Source organism: Notothenia rossii (assembly GCF_949606895.1).
Source record: "Notothenia rossii genome assembly, chromosome: 3".
Taxonomy (NCBI): Eukaryota; Metazoa; Chordata; class Actinopteri; order Perciformes; family Nototheniidae; genus Notothenia; species Notothenia rossii.
In genome coordinates this window covers 36190708-36213705 of record NC_136901.1, presented here as the reverse complement: position 1 = coordinate 36213705, position 22998 = coordinate 36190708, and the positions used below count along the sequence as shown (strand labels likewise).

The 22998-nt window shown below is 43.9% G+C and overlaps 1 protein-coding gene across 1 annotated transcript in view; it reads right to left on the bottom strand.

Moving 5' to 3' along the window:
- The window catches only part of capn1 (calpain 1), a 36059-nt gene extending 13240 nt beyond the window's left edge, over positions 1-22819 (bottom strand). The window contains exons 1-4 of the mRNA XM_079670570.1: positions 22637-22819; positions 18976-19675; positions 16286-16355; positions 10614-10732 (exon numbers count right to left, since the gene is read on the bottom strand). Of these exons, the coding sequence (XP_079526696.1) occupies positions 10614-10732; positions 16286-16355; positions 18976-19230 (444 nt within the window). The 5' untranslated portion in view covers positions 19231-19675; positions 22637-22819. The remainder of the gene's footprint in view (positions 1-10613; positions 10733-16285; positions 16356-18975; positions 19676-22636) is intronic.
- Positions 22820-22998: the final 179 nt, after the last annotated feature.

Here is a 22998-nt window from a genome sequence, read left to right as displayed (position 1 = left end):
GGAGAGGTTAGTTTCTCTGAAATGTTTTCAAAAGGAGATTAAAATACAAATACCTTGCTGTGTGGCTGTTGGCCAGCAGAGGGCAGAAGAGGCCAACAACATATATATTCTGTATGTACTCTATGAAGTCTCTTTAAACAATAACCAGGGTGTTGTAATAGATGCCACTCTTTCACAGACTCATCATATAGAAATTATTTGTAAGAAGATACAGCATTTACTTTACTTACTGGCTGCAGTAAGACCTGGCACATTAACCTATAAATGAAACCGTTAACTATATTATCAAATCCATTTTCATGCAAATACAACTGGCCATATGGCACACTGCTTTCAAGCACCTGACAACCTGTGCATGCTCAGACTTGCCAACGATGTCCTACGATTGACTTATGGCATGTTTTAAACAGAGAATACCAACTTCTACCCTCCAAAAGAGTATTTCTTTAAACACAACAGGCTGAAATAACCATATTTTTACGTAAGACTGTGGTGTTGCTAAACCGAAATCAGCGTAATGCTAAACTGACGGCCCGTCTACACTACAGGCATAAAAAAATCTTGAAGCTGGGCGTGTCTGAAGCTCCCAGCTTGCACGCGGTTTGATTGGCTAGCGCTTGCAATGGCGGGATTTGCATAAACGGGATTTGATTGGCTGATGCCAAGCATCGAGCCTCAAAAGTTGAACATTGTTCAACTTTTTGAAATGCAAATTGAACATTGTTCAACTTTTGATGCCGATAGATTCTCGTGATCCTTGCAAAGCCATGCCTTGATCCCCACAATGCAGTTCGGCGAAGATTAAAAATCTTCTACGTCACCCCATTGAAGTGAATGGGCGAAGCGTTGAAAGCATTTTTCGATGCCTGTAGTGTAGACGGGCCGTAAGATTTGAATGTGATATGTTAAATTGTTATGACTGTTTGAAGGTGTTTTAATACTAACTAACATAAATGTGAAATGTGTAACTCTCTGTTCATATTGATGTTTGTATATCTTGATCGGAGCCGCATAACTGTTTGGGGATTGTTTTGCATCTATTTGTAGTTGTTTAGCATCATGTAGTTGCTTTGTGTCTATTTTTAGTCTTTATATATTTATTTGTAGTCCTTTTGGATGTTTTGCATACTGTAGCGATCTGCATTTATTGTTCAAGTGTTCTGTTAACTGTTTGTGTCAGGCTTCTGTGAGGAGAGCAGGTAGGGGCGGGGTTGGGGAGCAGAGGGTTTGGTGTGTGTGTGTCTGTGTGGGCGCGTGCAGGAGAGTGAGAGGTTGGCGCGAGAGGAGAGAGAGTGAGAAAGGACGGATGAGAGACGTTGGTTGTTAATAAACCTCTTTAACTTGAGAACGCTTCACTCGTCATTCCGACACGTCCGGGTGGACGTTACATTGGTGTCAGAAGTAAAAAAACAACAACAAAAAAAACAGAGTTTTATCCGCTAATCGCCGGTAGCCGCAGCTAGCACTGACTCGGCTAACGTTAGCTCTGCTTCATCGGCGGTAAATAATGGAAGCACAGATGAACCGGACCGGAGCTCGTCCGAAAGTCAAGGAGGAGATGGATGGCTTATGGCGTGACTCAGAAGACAATTTATGGCGTGAATTAAATGCTGCTGCCGGTTTCGACTCGGCCGGCGGGAAGCGGCACGTCGGCGCAGGGACCTCCCCCGGGAGTGGCGCGGCGCCGGTTGTAAACAATGATGGCGGCGCCCGGCTCCAAGTTAAAACACCGAAATACAACGGTAAAGCCGACTGGGAAGCCTTCCATGCCCAATTTGAACTGTTATCACGGGCTGTGGGCTGGTCTGAGGACAATAAGGCGCTCCAGCTGGCCCTGTGTATTACAGATGAAGCTTTATCCTGTTTGCTACTGCTCAGCCCGGCGGAAAGAACTGACTATGGGGCCTTGGTTGGGGCTCTGAAGCGGCGGTTTGGACAATGCAGCCAGCCTGGGGTGCTGCGTTCGGAGCTGTCAAGCAGACAGAGACAGCCGGGTGAGCCGCTCCGCATATTGGCTAATGACATTGAAACCCTGGCGAGAAGGGCATACAGCCACATGTCCCCTGAGGTGCAGAGCGAGCTGGCTAGGGACCAGTTTATCCGGGCCATAACCCCCAGGGAGCTGCGCGTCCAGACACAACTGGCACATCCCCGCTCTCTGCAGGAAGCACTGGAGCTGGCGTTGGAGAGAGAGGTTGTAGGAGGGGCGGCAGAGAGCACGCACACGGGAGGCGGCCCGGTTGTGAGAACGGTAAGACAGGAGGAGCCAGGACAAGAGAAACCAGCATGGGCGGCTGAGTTGACTGAGCTAATCCGTGCTATGGCACTGCAATCGCCGCAGGGCAGCAACCTTCCTCGTCGGGGTCCTCTGGTGTGTTGGGGGTGCGGCCAGGTCGGCCATATTAGCACAAGGTGCCCCATGAATGCTGATATTCAGGGAAACGCCCCCGGGTCTGTGTAAATGGGACGTCACAGACCCCCACCGTTGGGTCCCATCGTGCCTGGTCTCCAGTGGACAGAGCCCAGCTGCACGGAGGGGGGAGCGGGGCTCCGCTTCCCCCAGAAGCAAACGACATCGCAGAGTCTGTGAGGGTGGTGGGCTGGACTCACGCGGGGGATTTCTGCCATGTCCCCGTCACCCTGGCAGGGGCCCCATGGACGGCCCTTGTTGACACCGGCTCCACAGCAACACTGATGAGACCGGACGTGGTCCCAGCGGGGACACGGTTGACACCCACTCTGGTGAAACTGCGAACAGTAACCGGTGAGCTAGCCCCTATGCTTGGGAGAGGGGTGGTGGTTATACAGGTGGGGGGGCTGTCAGTGTCTGTTAAGGTGTGGGTTGCGGCAGTACAGGACTCCTGCATATTAGGACTTGACTTTCTGCGGGTTGCACGCTGTGTGCTAGACCTGGGGAGGAACACGCTGGCCTTTCCAGGGGGTCCCACAGTTGAAATGGTGCACCCCACACTTGCCACGACACCACACCCACCTACATCAAGAGTGACTGAAACACTTCCCCCACCCCAAACCCCCCCCCCTTCAGCCATGCCCCCTGTCATCAATGCTAACCCCAGCCCCAACCCCACACCCCGTACTCCAGTTGATGTACGGCCCCCGGCCCCGGAACAACAACCTGCAGCTCTAAAGGGGGACAGACGGGCGGCAGTGAAGGAGGTGTGGAAACGCAGCTGTGATGACTTAAAACCCGAGCAGCGGGAGGAACTGTGGCAAGTGCTGTGGGAGTTTAAGGACATTTTTGCTCTGACAGAAGAGGAAGTGGGCCTGACACACCTGGTGCAGCACGATATCGACACGGGCGACGCACGGCCCGTCAAGACACGCCCCCGCCGCCTTCCCCTGGCCCATCAGACAGCAGCAGACAGCGCTATTGATGAGATGCTGTCAGCTGGCATTATTGAGCCCTCTGACAGCCCCTGGGCCTCGGGGGTTGTGATGGTCAATAAGAAGAAGAGTTCAAAGATGAGGTTTTGTGTGGACTACAGACCGCTGAACAGTGTGACCAAGAAAGACTCATACCCGCTGCCCCGCATAGATGAGTGTTTGGACTTGGTGTCTGGCTCATCCTGGTTCTCCTCTTTAGACCTGCGCAGCGGGTATTGGCAAGTTCCCCTCAGCCCAGAAGCCAGATCAAAGACAGCTTTTTGCACTGGGAGGGGGCTGTGGCAGTTTCGAGTCCTCTCCTTCGGCCTGTGCAACGCTCCGGCCACGTTTGAGCGGCTGATGGAAAGGGTGCTCGCTGACGTTCCCCGACAGGAGTGCCTGGTCTACCTGGACGATATCCTGGTCCATGGTAGCTCCTTCCAGGCGGCTTTAGGAGCCCTGCGGCGGGTTCTACAGAGGATAGCAGCAGCGGGGTTGAAGCTCCACCCCGACAAGTGCTGTTTCTTGAGGAGAGAGTTGGAGTTCCTGGGGCACCGAGTCGGAGGAGAGGGCATCAGCACGCTGGAGGAGAAGGTGCGGGCAGTAAAGGACTGGCCAGCCCCCATCAATCTGCGGGAGCTGAAGAGCTTCATTGGGTTAGCGTCGTACTACAGGCGGTTCGTGCGTGGCTTCTCTTGCATAGCTGCACCCCTGTTCCGCCTGCAACAGAAAGACTGTGATTTTGCTTGGACTCCAGAGTGTGAGCTGGCCTTCAGCTCTTTAAAGAAGGCCTTGACGGAGTCTCCCATCCTCACTCCCCCAGACCTCAGCCTACCGTTCGTCCTGGATACGGACGCCAGTGACGTCGGGATGGGGGCGGTGTTGAGCCAGGTGGGGCCTGGGGGGGAAAAAGTGGTGGCGTATTTCAGCAAAACCTTCAACAAAGCTGAACGGCGCTATTGTGTGACACGCAGAGAGTTGCTGGCAATTGTGAGAGCAATCAGCCATTTCAGGTACTACCTGTGTGGCCTGTCCTTCACAGTGAGGACTGACCACGCAGCCCTCCAGTGGCTGATGTCCTTCAAGGAGCCCGAGGGACAGATTGCACGCTGGCTAGAAGGACTGGCGCCGTACGTCTTCACAGTGGAGCACAGGGCGGGGGTTCGCCATACCAACGCTGACGCCCTGTCCCGGCGCCCCTGTGCTCCCAGCGGCTGTCGGTACTGTGAAAAGAGAGAGGACCAAGAAAAGGAGCTCTGTGCAGAGGAGGAGCGAGACCACAGGCATAAACCAGCCGAGCCGGTCTGCAGAGGTGCACGGATCATCGACTCACCCGAATGGAGAGCGCGGCAGGAAGAGGATGCTGACCTACAGCCAGTGCTGAGGTGGGTGGAGTCAGGACAAAAGCCACTGTGGAATGAAGTTGCTGGGTGCTCGCTTGCCACCAAAGGACTGGTTGCAAAGTTTGAGGCTCTCCGGACGAAGGATGGAGTGCTGCAGAGAGCCTGGAAAGAGCCTGCAACGGGGGAGGAGAGGTGGCAGGTGGTGGTCCCCAGGGCGCTGAGGGAAGAAGTGCTTAAGGCCTCCCATGGAACTACTGGGGCAGGACACTTTGGGGTCTCCAAAACCTTGCGTCGACTCCGCCAAAGCTGTTACTGGGGCCAGCTCAGGAGAGATGTTGAGGACTTCTGCCGCCGCTGCGACCTTTGTACGGCGTACAAAGGTCCCACTGATCAGTCACGTGCCCAGCTTCAGCAGCTAGCGGTGGGGGCCCCGATGGAGAGGGTGGCGGTGGACATAATGGGCCCATTCCCGTGCACAGAGAAGGGGAACCGTTACGTCCTGGCCGCCATGGACTATTTTACAAAATGGCCAGAGGCGTATGCTATACCAGACCAGGAGGCGGTGACCGTTGCAGGTGCCCTGGTGGAGGGCATGTTTGCCAGATTTGGAGCGGCCGAGGTCATTCACAGCGACCAAGGAAGAAACTTTGAGTCGAGGGTGTTCGCCGCTATGTGTGACCGGCTGGGCATGCAAAAGACGCGGACTACTCCTCTGCACCCGCAGAGTGACGGACTGGTCGAACGGTTCAATAGGACTCTGGGAAAACAACTCGCTATCCTCACCGCGGAGCATCAGCGTGATTGGGACATGCACCTCCCTCTTGTTCTTTGGGCCTACAGATCGGCTGTGCAGGAGTCCACCTCATGCACACCGGCCCTGCTCATGCTGGGGCGAGAGCTGCGGACACCAGCAGAAATGGCTTTTGGCCGACCCCCCGACACACCAGCGGTTCCTCCGGGACCGGAATATGCCAGGAGGCTCCAGGATAGAATGGAGTCAGCACATGCCTTTGCCCGCGATCAGCTGCAGAAGGCGGGCATGAGACAGAAAAGAAACTATGACACGAGGGCTAGAGGGGGGGACTTCAAGGCCGGGGACCTGGTGTGGGTGTATAGTCCAAGAAGAAAGAAGGGCCGGTGCCCTAAGTTGGACTGTCACTGGGTGGGCCCTTGTGAGGTGCTGGAAAAGCTGGGAGAGGTGGTCTATAGGGTCCAGCTGCCGCCTAGAGGGAGACGGGTGGCCCTCCACAGGGACCGGCTGGCCCCATACAGAGGCGATGCACATCCGCGGCCTAGACCCCCAGCATCGTCTAGGAGAAACCAGACAGTCACTTCCCCCGATTCACTGACTGTGTCCCCTGCTGACCCCCCACATTCACCCCCACCCCCAAACTCACCCCCTGTTCCGGGACAGGATGTTCCAAGCCGGCGAGCGCAGCCGCCTGTGTTCACTCCAAGGCGGCCTCAGAGACCAAGAAGAGCCCCGGGCCACCTCAGAGACTTTTTATGCATTCCCTCGGGGCGAGGGACTTAGTAAGGGGGGGGCAATGTAGCGATCTGCATTTATTGTTCAAGTGTTCTGTTAACTGTTTGTGTCAGGCTTCTGTGAGGAGAGCAGGTAGGGGCGGGGTTGGGGAGCAGAGGGTTTGGTGTGTGTGTGTCTGTGTGGGCGCGTGCAGGAGAGTGAGAGGTTGGCGCGAGAGGAGAGAGAGTGAGAAAGGACGGATGAGAGACGTTGGTTGTTAATAAACCTCTTTAACTTGAGAACGCTTCACTCGTCATTCCGACACGTCCGGGTGGACGTTACAATACATTAAGAGTATATTTTTGGTTGTTTTGCGTCTATTTCTGGCCATTAAGCATCTCTTTGAAGTCGTTTTGGGACGATTATAGAGATATTTGATGAACTCTTTGCCCCCTGGGCCTGTGCCGGATAAGCCTGTTACAGTGTAATGAAAGAAATATATCTTTGTCAACATAATTAGGTTTGTATGACAGAGAAAGAGTGGGGAAGGAGGTTGCACGCTTGTCATTTGGCACGTAAAAGCCACAGCTTGAGTGTGTGTGCATGTATATGTGATTTTACAGATTGTGCCTCATGTCAGCATGTGTGTGTACAGCAACATGGACGATAGATGGATGAGTTGCTCTGCAGAGCTGAACCCACCTCTGGGAGGAACTGTGTCACAACACGGCTGACTGAAGACAACACAATACACACACACACACACACACACACACACACAGACATTTCATGCTACTCTGTCACACTCACACTGCTGAGCATTTATCTCCCAGCCTCACTGGGGGAAATTAACTTCCACATTTGTGTCATAACTTGCAGCCTTAAAGCAAGATGAATCCTAAACAGAATTCAATAAAATGCTCAGACTTTCTGTGTGAAATGAGGATATGATAAAAGATTCTGCCCCAGTTCTGTTTCATTTGTTTGCGACTGCCTAGTTTATAATGTATTCCCCCTCCTTTTGTTTTGCCTCCTTCGCACAGACTTCCTCCTTTTCCGTCCTACTTCCATTTCAAATTCACACTGCCAGCAGCCCTCATAATTACATTTTGGAATGACTCATCTAGGTCTGGGAAATTAATCCACAGGCTTACAGGATCCAAACCGTTACAAAGGGAGATCCCTGGAAGACTCAACAGCACGCAAAAGGGAACAGAGAATGGAAACATGCTTGAAAAAAAATAGAAACTGCAAGTTATGGAAAAAGGAAAGAATGAAAACAATTCTTGGCTGCAATGCAAACACAGTGAATAGAGGCTAAAACAATAGAATAGAAAGTGATGAAAGTAGGGCAACTTGCTACTAAATGGAAAGCTTTTCACAAGCTATTTCATGCATGTACATTAACCACATGCATGCATTTACAAGCCTTCAGAGCAAATGAAAGTATTATTTCCACTCATCCTAGCAGAGAGAACAAGTATGTCTATATTCATAAAGATCTCGGGAAATATTCGGTGAAAAATGGGCCAAATATTCGGCTCTCCCTCGGCTGACTTTGCAGTAATTGAGACACCATCCGCAGCAGACATGTGGAAATGGGAGCCGTGTGTGTGCGTGTGCGTGTGCGTGTGCGTGTGCGTGTGATGGTATTTATTAATCCGCCAATACTAGATGAGTCAGCGCAGTAGCCTCGGAGCTGAAATTTAGAAAATACAGTCTCAAGATTTTCCATGATTGAGCAGTGGCACTAGCACAAGTGATCCTGTCTCTCTCTGTGTGTGTGTGTGTGTGTGTGTGTGTGTGTGTGTGTGTGTGTGTGTGTGTGTGTGTGTGTGTGTGTGTGTGTGTGTGTGTGTGTGTGTGTGTGTGTGTGTGTGTGTGTGTGTGTGTGTGTGTGTGTGTGTGTGTGTGTGTGTGTGTGTGTGTGTGTGTGTGTGTGTGTTACATTTTGGGTCAGTTCCTACGGGTTGTAATATGCATCTTTGATGTATGAGAGCTCCCCCCCTGTTCCCTGTTTCACTTCCTTGTTCTGTCTCTCATGTCAACGCTTGGCAGGCTGACAGTCTGGTTGGCAAATTCTATCTGCATCAAAAGGAGGGTGGCCAACTCAAAGTGCATTAATCCCAAAGTACAGGAATGTTTTCATTATCTTAAGAAGTATCGTGTCATAAACTGAAGTGATTGCTAAAAGGCAAAGGATTGGCCATCATATAAATAAGGTGGTTTTTTTATAAGGGGCCCTACTATGCCCATGTTCAGGTTTATATATTTGTACTTTGTGCCTCTAGTGTGACATGTCTCTATGCTTCAATGTTCAAAAAGCTTTTTCTCATACTGCCTGTGCTGCAGCACCTCTTTTCACCCTCTGTCTGAAACCAGAGCCCAGTCTGCTCTGATTGGTTAGCTGGCCGGTTCTGTTGTGATCAACTGCCAGTGAGGTCTTAGCCTATCACGTACATGAGTTTGAGCGCTAGCCAATAGAAGCGCAAGTGTTACATTGAGATGTCATCATGATATGGAAGTAAACAATGGAATCCAATGGAGGCCATCCTTCAATCATTTCATGACATTTCTCGATTATGGAAGTACTTTTCTATTGTATTCATTTTGGTTGTTATTTATACTACATTCAAATTGAGCTTCTCATAACTTTACACCACACATATTTCCCTATCTCCGACCGGACTGCATGAATGCTTTGTGCAGCAGCTAATGATTTGTTTCCAATGTGCATGCTGCGTGTGTTCATGTGTGTGTCTGGAGTATTTTGTGTACAAAGCAAAGTTCAGCTGATAAGGCCCAGCAGTCTACCAGATGCTCGCGCCGTAAGGATAGACTAAATGTTGACTATTTCATGTCAGGAGTGGTCCTTCAGGAAGCAGATGTGATACTTTAAACACATAGATGTTTGATTGTTAACAATAGTTGTTTCTCTAGAAATCACTGATAATATCTTCTTTTGGTTAGTGATAAGGAAATGGTTGTCGGTTTAGGAGAGTGTGTTTAAAACAGTCTGACAGTGACTCAACATTTTCCCAGGTTTATTGCCTTACGGACTGAATGGGCGTGGATCTGAGAAGTCAGTTATCTGGCATGATCCATTGAGATGTAATAAGTAAAAAGAGGAGATTAACATGAGAAAGATACGCTGTTTTCTCTCTGGGAAATTATTGGGGGAGAAAAAAAAGAGTTAAACTCCTTCCTGACGGACTGGTTCTGCAGATTTGTATGATTCCCGCTGCAGATTAGTTTCATTTTTGAACCATAAATGACCTCGTTGTATCTAGGTGCCATTCTGCAAAATGATGTTTTTCGTTGAAACAGTTAAAAACCCAAAGGATTCAGTTTAGTAATAAAGGAGAAATCAGGAATTCCTCACAGGAGAAAGAGATAATAATAATAATAATAATAATGGCTTTAATTTATAAAGCACTTCATATTTGCATTCAAATCCCGAAGTGCTAACATTGTAAAAAGAATAAAAAGCAATAAATAAAAATAAATAAGTAAAAAGAATAAAATAAGATAAAAGGGTGATAATAAATAAATAAAAGGTCTAGGGAAAGGCTCTATTGAAGAGGTGGGTTTTGAGGCCTTTTTTAAAAACCTCCACGGTCTGTGATGCTCTCATGTGGTCGGGGAGAGCGTTCCACAGACTGGGGGCAGCCGAGCAGAAGGCCCGGTCTCCCATGGTACGGAGCTTAGTCCTCGGGGGTTTGAGGAGGTTTGAGTTGCTGGAGCGGGTGGTCCACACGGAGGTAAGGGGGGTGAGGAGTTCCTTGAGGTATGGAGGGGCTGTTCCATAGATACACTGGTGTGTGAGGACGGATAACTTAATTACTAAAAAAATAATAGTAAAATTGTTTTCACTGAACTTTCTCTCTGCCTTATAATCCCTTTATAATTTCAGCTCCATTTCAGATCACAGTAAGAGCTGCATAGCGTGCAACTGTAGCAAAAGAAAATAATCTGTAAACTTCTCAGTTCTTCTTTCTATAAACAAAATAAGGTTTGAATAAGGTGAAAGAAATGTAAAAGACAGCATCAGGGATCTCCTTGTGACTAAGTTTCAAAAGAGAAACAACATCATGCATCTCCTCCAACACTACTCTGCCTGCTATGGGAAGTCAAGCAAAACTACAAAAAAAATGTGAGAAAATAATCTGTTCCACACCAGAAGAAAACAAACTCTTTGTTATTTCACACCAACAGTTTGCAAAACCAGTGGTGCACCAAACAGGAAGAGTCGGCAGAAACACATTATGAAGAGAGCTGGCACTGAACTACTGGCTGCTGAAACTAAAATCACAACTGCAGGAATTCCCCTACAATGTGAACGTCCTTAGGGTTTGATGAAAGAAGGTTTTTATACTTTGTTGTGTTGTGTGTTCAGATGCAGGAAGTGAAGCTGCTGTCACCTGGAAGTGGAAGATACCAGCGTATCCCTGCTGGAAGCCCTGTCCGTGAGGAACCACTCGGTGGAGGAGGTTTTCGTTCAGGGTCAGCGAGGCGATGGCCGCCAGCAGCCAGCAGTCGCCTGAGGACACACACACACACACACACACACACACACACACACACACACACACACACACACACACACACACACACACACACACACACACACACACACACACACACACACACACACACACACACACACACACACACACACACACACACACACACACACACACACACACACACACACACACACACACACACACACACACACACACACACACACACACACACACACACACACACACACACACACACACACACACCTTATTACCTTGAACTAACATAACTAAAAGTTACCATATCACATCTAAGCGTTCACTAGAATGACAGCAGGTTATTTATGTGAAGCAGGGGTCTGACACTTACTAAAGTATATTTACTCAAGTACTGCACTTTAGTACAATTTTTAGGTACTTGTACTTTACCTGACTATTTCTGTTTTATGCTAATGACATTACACAAGCCAATATTCTACTGTTTACACCACTACGTTCAATTAACAAAAATAAGTCAGATTGTTTGTTTACAGATTCAGATTAAAAGCTAGTACAAATATTACTGATACATTTGACTGTATATGATTCTGAAAAGGGCAATAAGGCATTCACTTTTGGTATTTTAAGTATAATTTGATGCCAATACTTCTGTACTTTCGCTTTAGATTTTTTACTTTTTATTTTTACAAATTAGTATTACAACTTGTACTTAAGTTAAACATCCAAGTACTTTTTCTTCGACTGCTTATTTCAAATTGAACAGACTCTCTACATCGGTTCCAATATTAGCAGAGAGCAAAAAACTATTCTCCATAAATCTCTTCATCACTCATGCTGCTGAGATAAAGCTTCCAGCTTCAGGGAAGAGCCTTGTGAAACTGTAATTTTCCCAGGAAAGAGAAGAGCCTTGAACTCTGTTTGAACAAGCTGAGCCCTCGGGGAAATGGGAAAGGCACTTGTTCCATTAAGAGAAGCGCAGAAACTACCACAGCTCCACAATAAGTGTTTTTACACTCGAATGCATGCGAGCTGAGATAGTATCAGAGGTGGATAAAGTACCCAGATCCTGTATTTACTGTAGGTACAAATATAAATACTATGGTCTTTAAATACTCCATTACAAGTATCAGCATCAAAATGTAATGAAAGTACAGGGGAGTAAAAGTACTCATTCTGCATAATGGCCCATCTCAGTTACATAAAGTACGGAAGTATTGTCTGCTAATTGTAAATCAATAGTAAAAGTATGCAAAATGGCTCTTTCAAAGTATTATATGATCAAAGAATATTGTATCATCTTGTTTGTATCACATGGACAAGCCTTTTAATCTTGTCATTTGTAAATTAGGAGCCAATTGTAGAGACGTTGTTAAACACAGTATTGATAGGTAGTATAATCATATTATATCAGGATATCATGTGTTTTTATATAAAAAGTAAATTATAGAGTGTTAAATACATCTACTGCAGTAAGACGTACAATATTGCCTCTGAAATGCAGTGGAGTAGAAGTATAGAGAAGCATTAAATGGAAACTAGAAAAGGCATTTCCTGCTGAAAATGCGTGTGAATGCTGTAAACTGTGTATATTTGTTACTGAATTTAGCTGAAAATGCAGAAAAAGCTGAATATGTTATTAGCTGAATGGTCTCTGTAGCTGCTTTTAGCTACAGAAACCAAGTAAGTGTGTTGTTGAACTTAGCGGAGAAATGCAGAAAAGTGAAATGAGAATCAAAATTGTTACAGCTCAAATGCATTGCAATGACTTTGTTGAAAACTTGAAAGTGAAATGTTAAACTGGAAGAGTAGGAAAAATAGTGAAGAAGCTTAATATTTAAAAAAGAAAAAGGTATAAACAATCAAATTTATAGCCTCAATGTCCTGAAATAGCTGAATAATGTAATAGTTGAATGGTTTCTGTAGCTGAAGGCTGAATGAGTTAGATATTAAATGTAAGTAGTAGTGAATGAATGTGTATTAAGAAGAGAAAAGAAACTAAAAACGCTTTGAAAAGCAGCAGAATATTTTGAAAACGTTTCAACTAAAACCATACGTCACCAATAATGTATAAAATATGTGGAACGTGTTGAAGTCAGTATGAAGTCTCCATCAGACAGAAAAGATTAGGCTGAGACAGTCTGTGTGTTTGTGTTTGAGGTGACAACGTTATCAAACACCTCTGTGTGTAAGCCCAGAGATCAGAGGTTACCATAGTGACGACATTATCAAACACCTGTGTGCAGACATCAAAGGTTACCATGGAGATGTGCAGTGAAAGGAGAGCCTTTCCATTGATCTGAATGAGAGATAAACCTCTTACATTTCTAACTATAGTTTAAAAACGGTAGCCGCTTTCGGTAAAATGTCAACGCGTGGACATGTCAGGACCGCGAGGAGCATCTGAATCTGCTTTTTGTGCACTTTCGGGTCAATAATGTGGCATTTGTGACAGATTTACTAAAAAGGTGTGCAGCTGGTGCTCTGAGGACAGATCAGGCTGAATTTACAATGGGCTTTAATGGAGACATGTTGAAAGTTTTCATGCCCTCAGGAGGCATTTTGTTTAATTTTTCAACCTAGGAGAGGTTTTCCTAAGTTTTTCATGAAAAACGATGTCCAAGGAGTGTAGGGTTTGGGAATTATGGCAGGTTTAAAACTTTTTGGGGGCGAATTTCAAGCTCTCCTCCACTCTGTTGTGAGATCAAAGCACTCTAGACTTAACGAGTGGCGCAATACACATTAATGTTAAAATCTGAAAAAGGCCTCTTTGACAAGCTCCAAACTAAGTTAAATATCTCAAAAGATATCAGGAAATATGTGGAAGGAGTAGCATTTGTATATTTCAAAAAGTAAAAATGTCAAAAACAAGAAAAGTCATAGCACACATGATCTGAAGGAGCTGAACATTTTAATATTTGAACGGTTTCTGTAGCTGAAAGTATGTTGAAGGAGTAGCATTTGGCGCACGGTGTAGTTAAAAGAGGAGTTGAAGGTTCCTCCCATTGAGTTCCATGTTAAAAAAAAGAGTTTACATATGTATATGGGGAGGTGTGTGGTGCAGTGGGTTGTGAGTTGGTGTTCAGATTAGTGGGTCACAGGTTCAAACCCTACTGCAGTTAGCATGTCGTTGTGTCCCTGAGGCACTTCACCCCAAATTGCTCCTGTGGGGATTGCCCACAGTATTGAGTATGTAAGTCGCTTTGGATAAAAGTATCTAACAAGTGACATGTAATGTAATACCCACATACATGTATATACAAAAAACTAAAAAAACATCCATTCATAGTCCCCCCTTTCTTCCTAAATTTGTGTCTTAAGTTCAGCTATGTAGGCTATCACAGAGCCCCAGACAGACCTTTCTGAAGAGCCCCTCAGGTTATATTTAATCTTCTCCAAGTTCAGGTATAACATTAGATATTCAAGCCATAGAGATGCTTTAGGTGCTATTGAGGATTTCCATTCAAGGAGTATTCTTCTACGTGCTAATAGAGATGCAAAGGCTATACTGCTCTTAGTTTTCCTCCTCATCATTCGGTGGCCAGGTAGTGCTCCAAAAATGGCAGTCTCTGCACACGCTGTCAGTACCACGTCCAAGGCCTCAGCGAGGTGTTTGAAAATGCTTGTCCAGTATCCTTGTAGGCGAGGACAAGACCAAAACATATGAGTCATGTTTGCTGGTGACATGTGACACCTGTTACAGGTACCCGTGACATTAGGGTATATTTTGGAAGGTTTAGAGTTGGTGTAATAGATACGGTGGACAACTTTAAGTTGTATACGATTGAGCCTGACAGGACGTACACTCTCGCTAATGCGCCATCCCAGACATCATCATCTATTTCTTGGACTAGTTCATCTTCCCAATCTTGTTTGATTTTACCAAGAGATGTTTCTGTGAGACGGGAGATGGAATTGTAAATTCTTGAAACCAGACCTTTTTCGGTAGTTAGAGTGTCCAGAATTGAGTCAGTTATTGAATCCGGAGGGATATTGGGAAATGAAGGGTCATTTAGTTTAACCCAGTTACGGACCTGGAAGTATGGGTACTATGGGTACATGTATTATTGTTATTATTCTTTATTTCCTTATATTTTGATATTTGAATGGTTTCTGTAGCTGAAAGTAGGCTGAAGTTATCGGACGGCAAAATATTGGTTGGAAGAAGAAGAAGAAGATGAAGAAGAAGAAGAAGAAGAAGAAGAAGAAGAAGATTAAAGAACAGAATAACTATAGTCGACAGCGTTCCACTAATAAGATGAAAAGGATACTTGAGAAACTTAGTTAGATTCCAAAACAGAGATCTGTTTTGTGTTATCTAAAAGTTGATTGGTCTATTCTCATATCTTGAAAGTCAAGGGAGCTTTCTGTTTCATTATAGCTGGTGTTTATACTGCTGGTTAATGATACACAGGACTTTTATATGAAAAGTAATTATGAAATATGGCTGTATTTACACTCGTATCTATCATATAATCCCCTGATAGCAGAAGGTGGCTCAGCCAACAGATAGCCTCGTGAATAAAGATAAAAAAACAAAGTGAAGCATCGTGTTTTCCGGCTCCACATTTTTGGGGTTATTGTTTTGCAATCCAGCCGCTACTCTGGGAGTGAGGGGGAGGGGGTTGAGGCTGGGTAAAGTATTGCATTTGGAGATGGGGGATGTCACTTCCTCCACTCAAACAGAGAGGGGGGGTGGCCTTGTTTACAGATGTGCGGCAGAGAAACAAAGCATGAATTATAGATGCAGCTCTGTGTCGAGCAGGAAACATCTCAGGCTATGAACTGTTCACGTTCCTTAAGGCTGTACATCTCCATCTGACACTCTACTGTCTCATCAGCCATGCTTCAATCCTTACTGTACGCAATATGGCTATGGTCTTATTTACACATGGAAGGTGGGTTCTTGACATGGATGCATTTGGAGCTGATAAATAATATTCTATATGCATTGATGTTCTTTACTTTTGACTAAATATCATGATTTACAATATTTGAATTGTGCTTACATCAATTGTACACATTAAGACAGTTAAGTGGTACTTCTTAATCTTTTGAAACAGTTATTATGTGGCTCTGGAGAGGCTTAATTCGGAGAAAAATAACCTGTGGCAATGGCACAAATTAATATAGAGAATTATGATAACAAATCCAAAGGAGAGAAACAAAAATATATAGAAAAAAACTAAAATAGTGAACAAATATGTACAATTTATCTGTTTAAAAATGCTAAATAAATTATAAAAATGTGTAAAATAAATTATAAAAAATTGAAAAGTGCAAAGAAAAGAAGTTGTAAAAGAAAACTAGAACAGTTTAATTGCTAAAGTATGTTTACAAGTCTCACTCATCAAATAAAATGAGAATAGAACGTTTACATATTTGTATTTATTTCCTGCATCAGGAAATGGGATTGTAACCATTTGCATGCCTCTATTCAATCACCTGTTTGTTCCGGCTTTCATCAGCATTTCTCTCTTTTTACAGGATTACATTTTAAGTTTTTACTCTCCTCTCCTGACCTTTAATAGCTGGATGATGCAGTAGTTAGAGTGAAACAGATGGGAACTCACCCAGAGATCCCTGACAGATGTCTGTGCGAGTGGCTCCGTCTACAATGAACTCGGGGCGCTTGCAGAACTCCTGTTGAGAGAACAAACACAAACAAACAAATAAATGATTGCTTGTAGATATCCATTTTACAGGCTCACAACATGAGCAGTGTTTCTCATGCTGACTGCGATGACTATTCACAGAAAGTACACAATGCATGGATTACACAGGTTTCAACACATCACAATGTCAAAGAAAACCTCCACAGTATGCTTTAAGATTGCTTTCTGATGCAGAACATACATTTAAACTCCAGAAATAAGTCTCAAATAAGTCTGTTTTAAGTTACAGGATATCTGTTTTACAGGCCTATCTTACAGCATTTAATTGGTCACAATAGGTAAAGCACAGGTGTTACTAATAACGCTAACAAAGCTCTGTTCTGTTCTGCTAAATAGAATTCAGCCCAGATTAGTTTAATTGTTTAAAGCAGTGCTTTTCATACTGTTAGTCGAAATGTCTTCCATTTAAAAAGGTCTATTCATTGTTTTTTAAGCTAAATTGACGAGTAACCACTGGTTTACTTGTTAGTTTTCTTATACATATCGGTAATGTCTCTAAACGTGCTTATTATGCAGATTATGAAGTAGACACTTCAGTGTGTGTCTCCTGTCCGCGTTCTCCTGAGTATTTCCTGCCTCCTAAACCATCTACGACTCAGCATGTATAGCGTGAGAAACCTGCCATGGAGCTATAAAAATAAATATTGCATTTATTCCTGTGCACCGCAAACACACACAGTTGTAAACACACCATTGTGCACATGGTTGAATTCACAGAAACACTCAATCACACACACACACAGGCTTAAAGGGACAGTTCGTATTTTTGAATTGGGTTCCCAACCTTCATCGATCTATTAAGTAGATGGCAGTGAAAACGTCCCCGGTTTTCAGAAACAGACCAAGTAAAAAGCAAAAAGCTAAGCAATGTACTGCTGTAATGGAAACCGCATCAAAAAGTATTTTAGAAACCTAAAAATTAGTATTAGTTTACGATACATTTTGAATATTTTCACTGATTTCTCTTCCTGTCAAACAAGCCCTTCCAATTAAATTACAATATAACTGATATTAGGTGGCTTGAATATGTTTATTGCCAATAGTATATTGCTTAGCTTCCTGCTAGTACTCCTCTCTGGTTCTCCAAAGTAAGAGCATGCAAACCACCATCTACTACACTTACTATAAATAAGTACCCCCATGTAACCCCTCTTCAAAAACCATCCCTTTAAGTTCTCTTTTTCAGGTTCAATCAGAGCACAGATTTAGGGGGAAATGTGAACACCATGTACGATGTCTCTTGTGCGGCGTAAATATTAAAGATCCTGATGTGCAGACTGGGCTCATGCATTTTAAAACATCAGTACTTTATCGAAAAAACGACACTCCGGGAAGCATTAGATTCACAGCAGCACACGTTAACACACTAGTGGTTTACACGCAACACACAGCAGCTCTCGAGCTAACACGACCCCCTGAGATCACGACTTGGCTCTCTGCTCTATTACTGCAGCGACCTGTCACGATATGTGCAAATCAAACCGTAATGGGTTTCTTCAGGGCAGCCGTGATAACACATAATGAAGACAGGGAAGGATTGGAGGTTTGAGGAGATACTTGGGCCAATGAAAAGCAGGAAAAGAGTAAGAAACCTCTCCGACACACTCCTGACTGGTGTTGCGGGGAACATTCAAATGATATGGACCAATCATCCCGGGCAGAACATTTTGTTGCCAAGCAACAGATGAAATTCAAGCAGAGGAAGAGCTGCTTGGGATGATGAAAAAATATTCTAGCAGGTAATAAAAAAGTTGGACAGATAAAATAAGAGTTGCCTGCTCACTGCCAGAGCTATAAGTCAATGTCTGAGGGATTTTATGAAATCATCACGTATAAAGTTAGTTTAGCTTTCTCACAAACTCTTAAAGTAAAAAGGGCAATTGCCTCTTATTTGCATGTTATTGTCCATGTGCTTATTATTGGATATACTATACAGTATGTTAAGTTTACATATGATCATAAATTGCCGAAAAATCCAAAAAAGGGCCCATTATCTAAAATGTTCAAGATTCAACAATCGTAGGATTTATTTTGCACAATTTTTAAGCTTGAAAGGTCACCTATTGTGCAATATCCACTTGTTCATGTCTTTTATACTTAAATATGTGTCCCTGTGTAAAGAGATTCGTACGCTTCTGGAAAAAAGATTCAGATTTTGGCCACTATGTGTTTTTTTGGGTTGTGTAACCATTAGCCAATAACCACCAAATGTAACACCCGCCCACCTTATCACCTGAATCTCCTCTCAGAGCACCATTGTGTTCTTTTTAACCAAATATCTCTCAGAGGGGCGTGGCCAGCAGCAGCTAATTAGCATTTATCGCCAAAATCAACACTTTTGCCACTGGGCTGAAACAGATGGGTTTTTGGGATGCTACAATTATCTGTTTTGTATTTGAAGCCAAACACTTCAGAGACATGCTTTGGGTATATCTGAGACCTAATATATTGTTGAAAAAGAGTATAATAGGGGACCTTTAAACACTATCCACTCCAAACAAAACTCTCTTAAAAGTCTGAATTGTTAAGAAATATCCCAGGTACGACACATTTCCAGCCAAAATCAACCACACCCCTCCATTTCTCACCGTGGGCCTCATCCAGCGGACGCCGGAGGTCTTGGCGGATCTGGGGCCGAGCTCGTCGAATCCCAGAGACGATGTGACACAAGCGAACAAATGATCCTCAAACAGCCTCCCGCCCTGGAGGCACTGGGCCTTCAGATTCTCGTAGTCCTGACCCAAAAACTTCACGGCCTTGTGATTCTGTCCCAGACCTTCATCACGGTCCCACTGGCTTCTCAGCTTGGCGGCCATACCCGTGGCGACAATGGGCTCCTCCATCCTGAGCTTTTGAGAGGAACTGTAGGGTCGGCTGTCACTCTCTGTCGGACGTTTGTAGGTGTGAAACTACAATACGATGTTAGGATGTCTCAATGATTAATGTGGCAACTGTGTAGCTTCAGTTTTAATGTAAAGCCCCCGACAGTGCTTATGTAAATCTGATATGGTGTGCTAATGGCTTCAAGGCTTGATCATAAATGAGAATGAAACATTAGTGGCCATTAGGAAGCTATGAAATATTGACCAGGCTGTTGCTTCGTTGCAGTATGTGTGGTTATGCTGTAGCTGGGTGCTTCAAATGCAAGTGTAGGGGCTCCAAATGCAGAAGATTAAAGGGCTCTGGAGAGAGATGGCGAATGCAGTTCGTCCCAGTGAGAACCAATCACTTTTCTGAGGAGATGTCAACAGGAGAGGGGTGCGTCCTGGTCCCAACAGCAGATACAATCTAAAAGAAAGAAGTAAAAACATTTGAAAGTATGCAGAGATGACAGTCCATAAATAGCTCTACCTGGACAAAAGCAACACCTATATGTGACGTCTATACAGTACGTGCATTCAGGGTTTAAAAAGGCAAACGAGCCCTGCCTATTTCTTTTCAGTCAACTATATACACACATGCCAAAGGGATTAGTCACAATAGGCAGGGCCGTGCTACTTTGACTGTGTGCCACTGAATGTGTACACGGTGTCAGTCAGAAGCTAATCAGAGTAAAAGTTTAATCAGAAGAGGTGGATGGCCACTCTGTGCATGAAGGTGGGGGGGTTATTCATTGAGCAAAGGGCTAAAAAAGGGTGCTCTTTGTGTGAATGTTGATGAACAATGAAGGCAGCTCTAACCCAGAACAAGCAAAAGCTCTCTGAGGCTCTTTAATTAAGCAGAACCAGGGAGAAGGAAGTGTAAACTGTCATTATTACCATGGAAGCTCTTGACAGAACTGGAGCTTTACAACAGTTAATCTCTTTGTCTTCTTAGACGATTTTTTTTTTTTTTTTTTTCTAACACACAGAAACAGATGGTTTATTTTTAACTTCTCTCCTTTTTTTTCAAATGTATTTCAGCCCCGTCTCTTTTTTACTACAGCGATTACACTATCCAAGCTGAAAACTCTTCCTGTTTCAAGGCTCAGCCGCCTGTCAACAGAAGCTAAAAAATAGTTTGGCTCTTATTGGCTCAGAGGAACTCCATTGCTCTCCGTGCACCACACCCATTACAAACATCTCTGTTTCACTGAGTGAAAAATGTGGCTGCTAACAGAACATGTGGTTACGACATCACATTAAGATGTTCAACTTTGCAGACTGCAGTTATAATGAGAGATTTAATATGATGTCCATTCCTGCTGCTGCTAGCAAAGGGGAGTACTACAACTACTACTACTACCTAGCATGAGTACTACAATTATTTGAACTGTTACAAGGCAGTAGTACAGTAGTGCTAGCAATTGTAGAACTAGCACTGCTAATGCTACAACTCCTACTTTCACTCTAAAATATATAAAAGTTGACTATTCTGTAATTTCTATGAGTTATTATTAAACCACAACTACAGATACTTTAGCTGTCATTAATATTTTGCTACTAAACACAATTATTTTTTGTAACAGACCAAAATGTGCAGTACTGTTGAATCAACTATCAAAATTGAGGAGTGGAAGCTAACATTAGCATTGAATTTGTTTGCAGATATTTACTTTCTTAACCAAACACTTTCTGATTTAAATGAGAATTTGGCCTATATTTTCAGACTTGTTTATTCTTCAAATTAATTATTAAAAATCACTTTGGCATTGGTAACAAAAGTAATGTAACAATTATTAGTAATATGGATTCTTTGTATAAATTACCACGACATGTCATTTTTTTGTTTTGTCATAAATATTCAGTACAAATAGCCAACATAATCACATTTTAAGGCACCAAATATACCTAATGCTGAGTAGTTTATAACTAACAGTTATTAAAGGAAATTAACTCATGTACCCAACAACAAAGTAAAACATATTCCATAGGCCTACATCCCAAACATTTTGGTGGTTTTCATCTTGGCTGCGTGTTATCGGGGCGCACTCTGCCCATCGTTAGTTCAATCTGGCTGTAATGAATATTTAATTTAGCCTTGCATGTGAAATACACTTCCATGAAACCCCTCACACACACACTCCCGCACACACACACAGATATCCTCCACCTCAGTGCAGGTAGTGACATCTATGAGAAATGACAAGCAGGAGACTACACATCCAGACACAAAGAGAAGCCAGCAGCTAGAGTAAAAACCACACAATTCCAATACAGAAAAATATTCAAGACTCTGCATGAGCTTATTCAAATAGATAAGTAAATATGTGTGCACCCAAACCATAAAATAGTTTGTTTTTGTATTATGTCAAAGCTATGTATTGCATTAGGTTACATACATAAAGTGTTATTCTTAGCCTGTGTTATGCTATTTGATCAATGATAGGCAGCTTTAAATGGAAAAATATGCAGAATGACGGACACACATGAGTTTACCAGAAGTCAAACAAGGATACAAACGTCAATACAGCATGTCACTACTGCTTTTCTGCTGATGTGAGTCTGTCCAATGTGGTTTCCTTCTCACAACACACACATGAACTCAGACTGCTTATATACATGCTGCTTGCAACTAATGCCTGTGGGTGTGTGTGAGCTCCAGTGTTTATGTTGTGAGTAAGCATTTCTGACCTCCCTCTGGTGTATTTCTGCATGCAGAGTTCATATTCCAAGCACTTTGAAATGAGATACCAAAAGTGTTTGTTTCAAGCTATGGGGAAAAATAGATCTGCAGAGCAACTAGACACAAAGAGTGTCCACAAAAGAGAGAAAATGCTGACTTTTGGAGTGATCTTTATCAAAGTAGGAAGCAGCGATTCGCTTCAAACACACATATAAGGTGTCCATGTACTATTTTGAGTGGTTTAATTATAGTGGATATCAAGCCATTTAAGACTGTTTACACCCATGCATGGGTCACACAGATTAGCATGATGGTAGGTGTGGTCCCTGAGAGGAGAAACAGACAGTGTCCAGTTGTGAGATTGCAACTTTCTCAAATTGACCAACATGAACACATGTTCGACATTTTTTCGCTTCACCTCATCCCCCTCACATCAAAGATGCATACAGTGAGCAGAATAACAGCGAAAACAAGAGATTTTGCGCAACTAAACGCATGGGCACAGATCACCGTTTAATGGAGTCGCGAAAGTTGTACCCGACTGCTAAGAGTTTGCTTTACATGGGTGGTAGCAGTTTCCACAACACAAACTTTAAGATCTCCTCATTGGTGTTTTCTAAAAGTTCAGGCTATGTCAAAAGCATTTTAAGATCGCTTCCTGCAGCGCAACACAAACCAGACTGGATGAAGGAATGTTATAATTACCTTTCCGGACGTTTCCTTAAAAATGCAGTTATTTAGACATTCAATATTCAATTTGACTTTCCTTCCATGCTTAGCGTGGGCTTTACTCCCTCCTCTGCTCTCTAACAGCGTATTTCTTTAGAAACGCCCTGCTTCTGCCCTGATCTATATGATCAAATGTGCAGACCTCACACTGCGTCTGCGCAATGCCCGCTAGACATAAAACACACTACACCGAAGAGGAGGGCTTTATTCTCGCAGCTTTCATGAAGTTGATTCGCCCCTGATTTCTGCCCAAAGCTGTGCAGTGTTGCCGGGTTGAATAATAACTCACTGTAGGTAATTACATTGACATGATATAAAGTTTTCACAATAAAAAACCG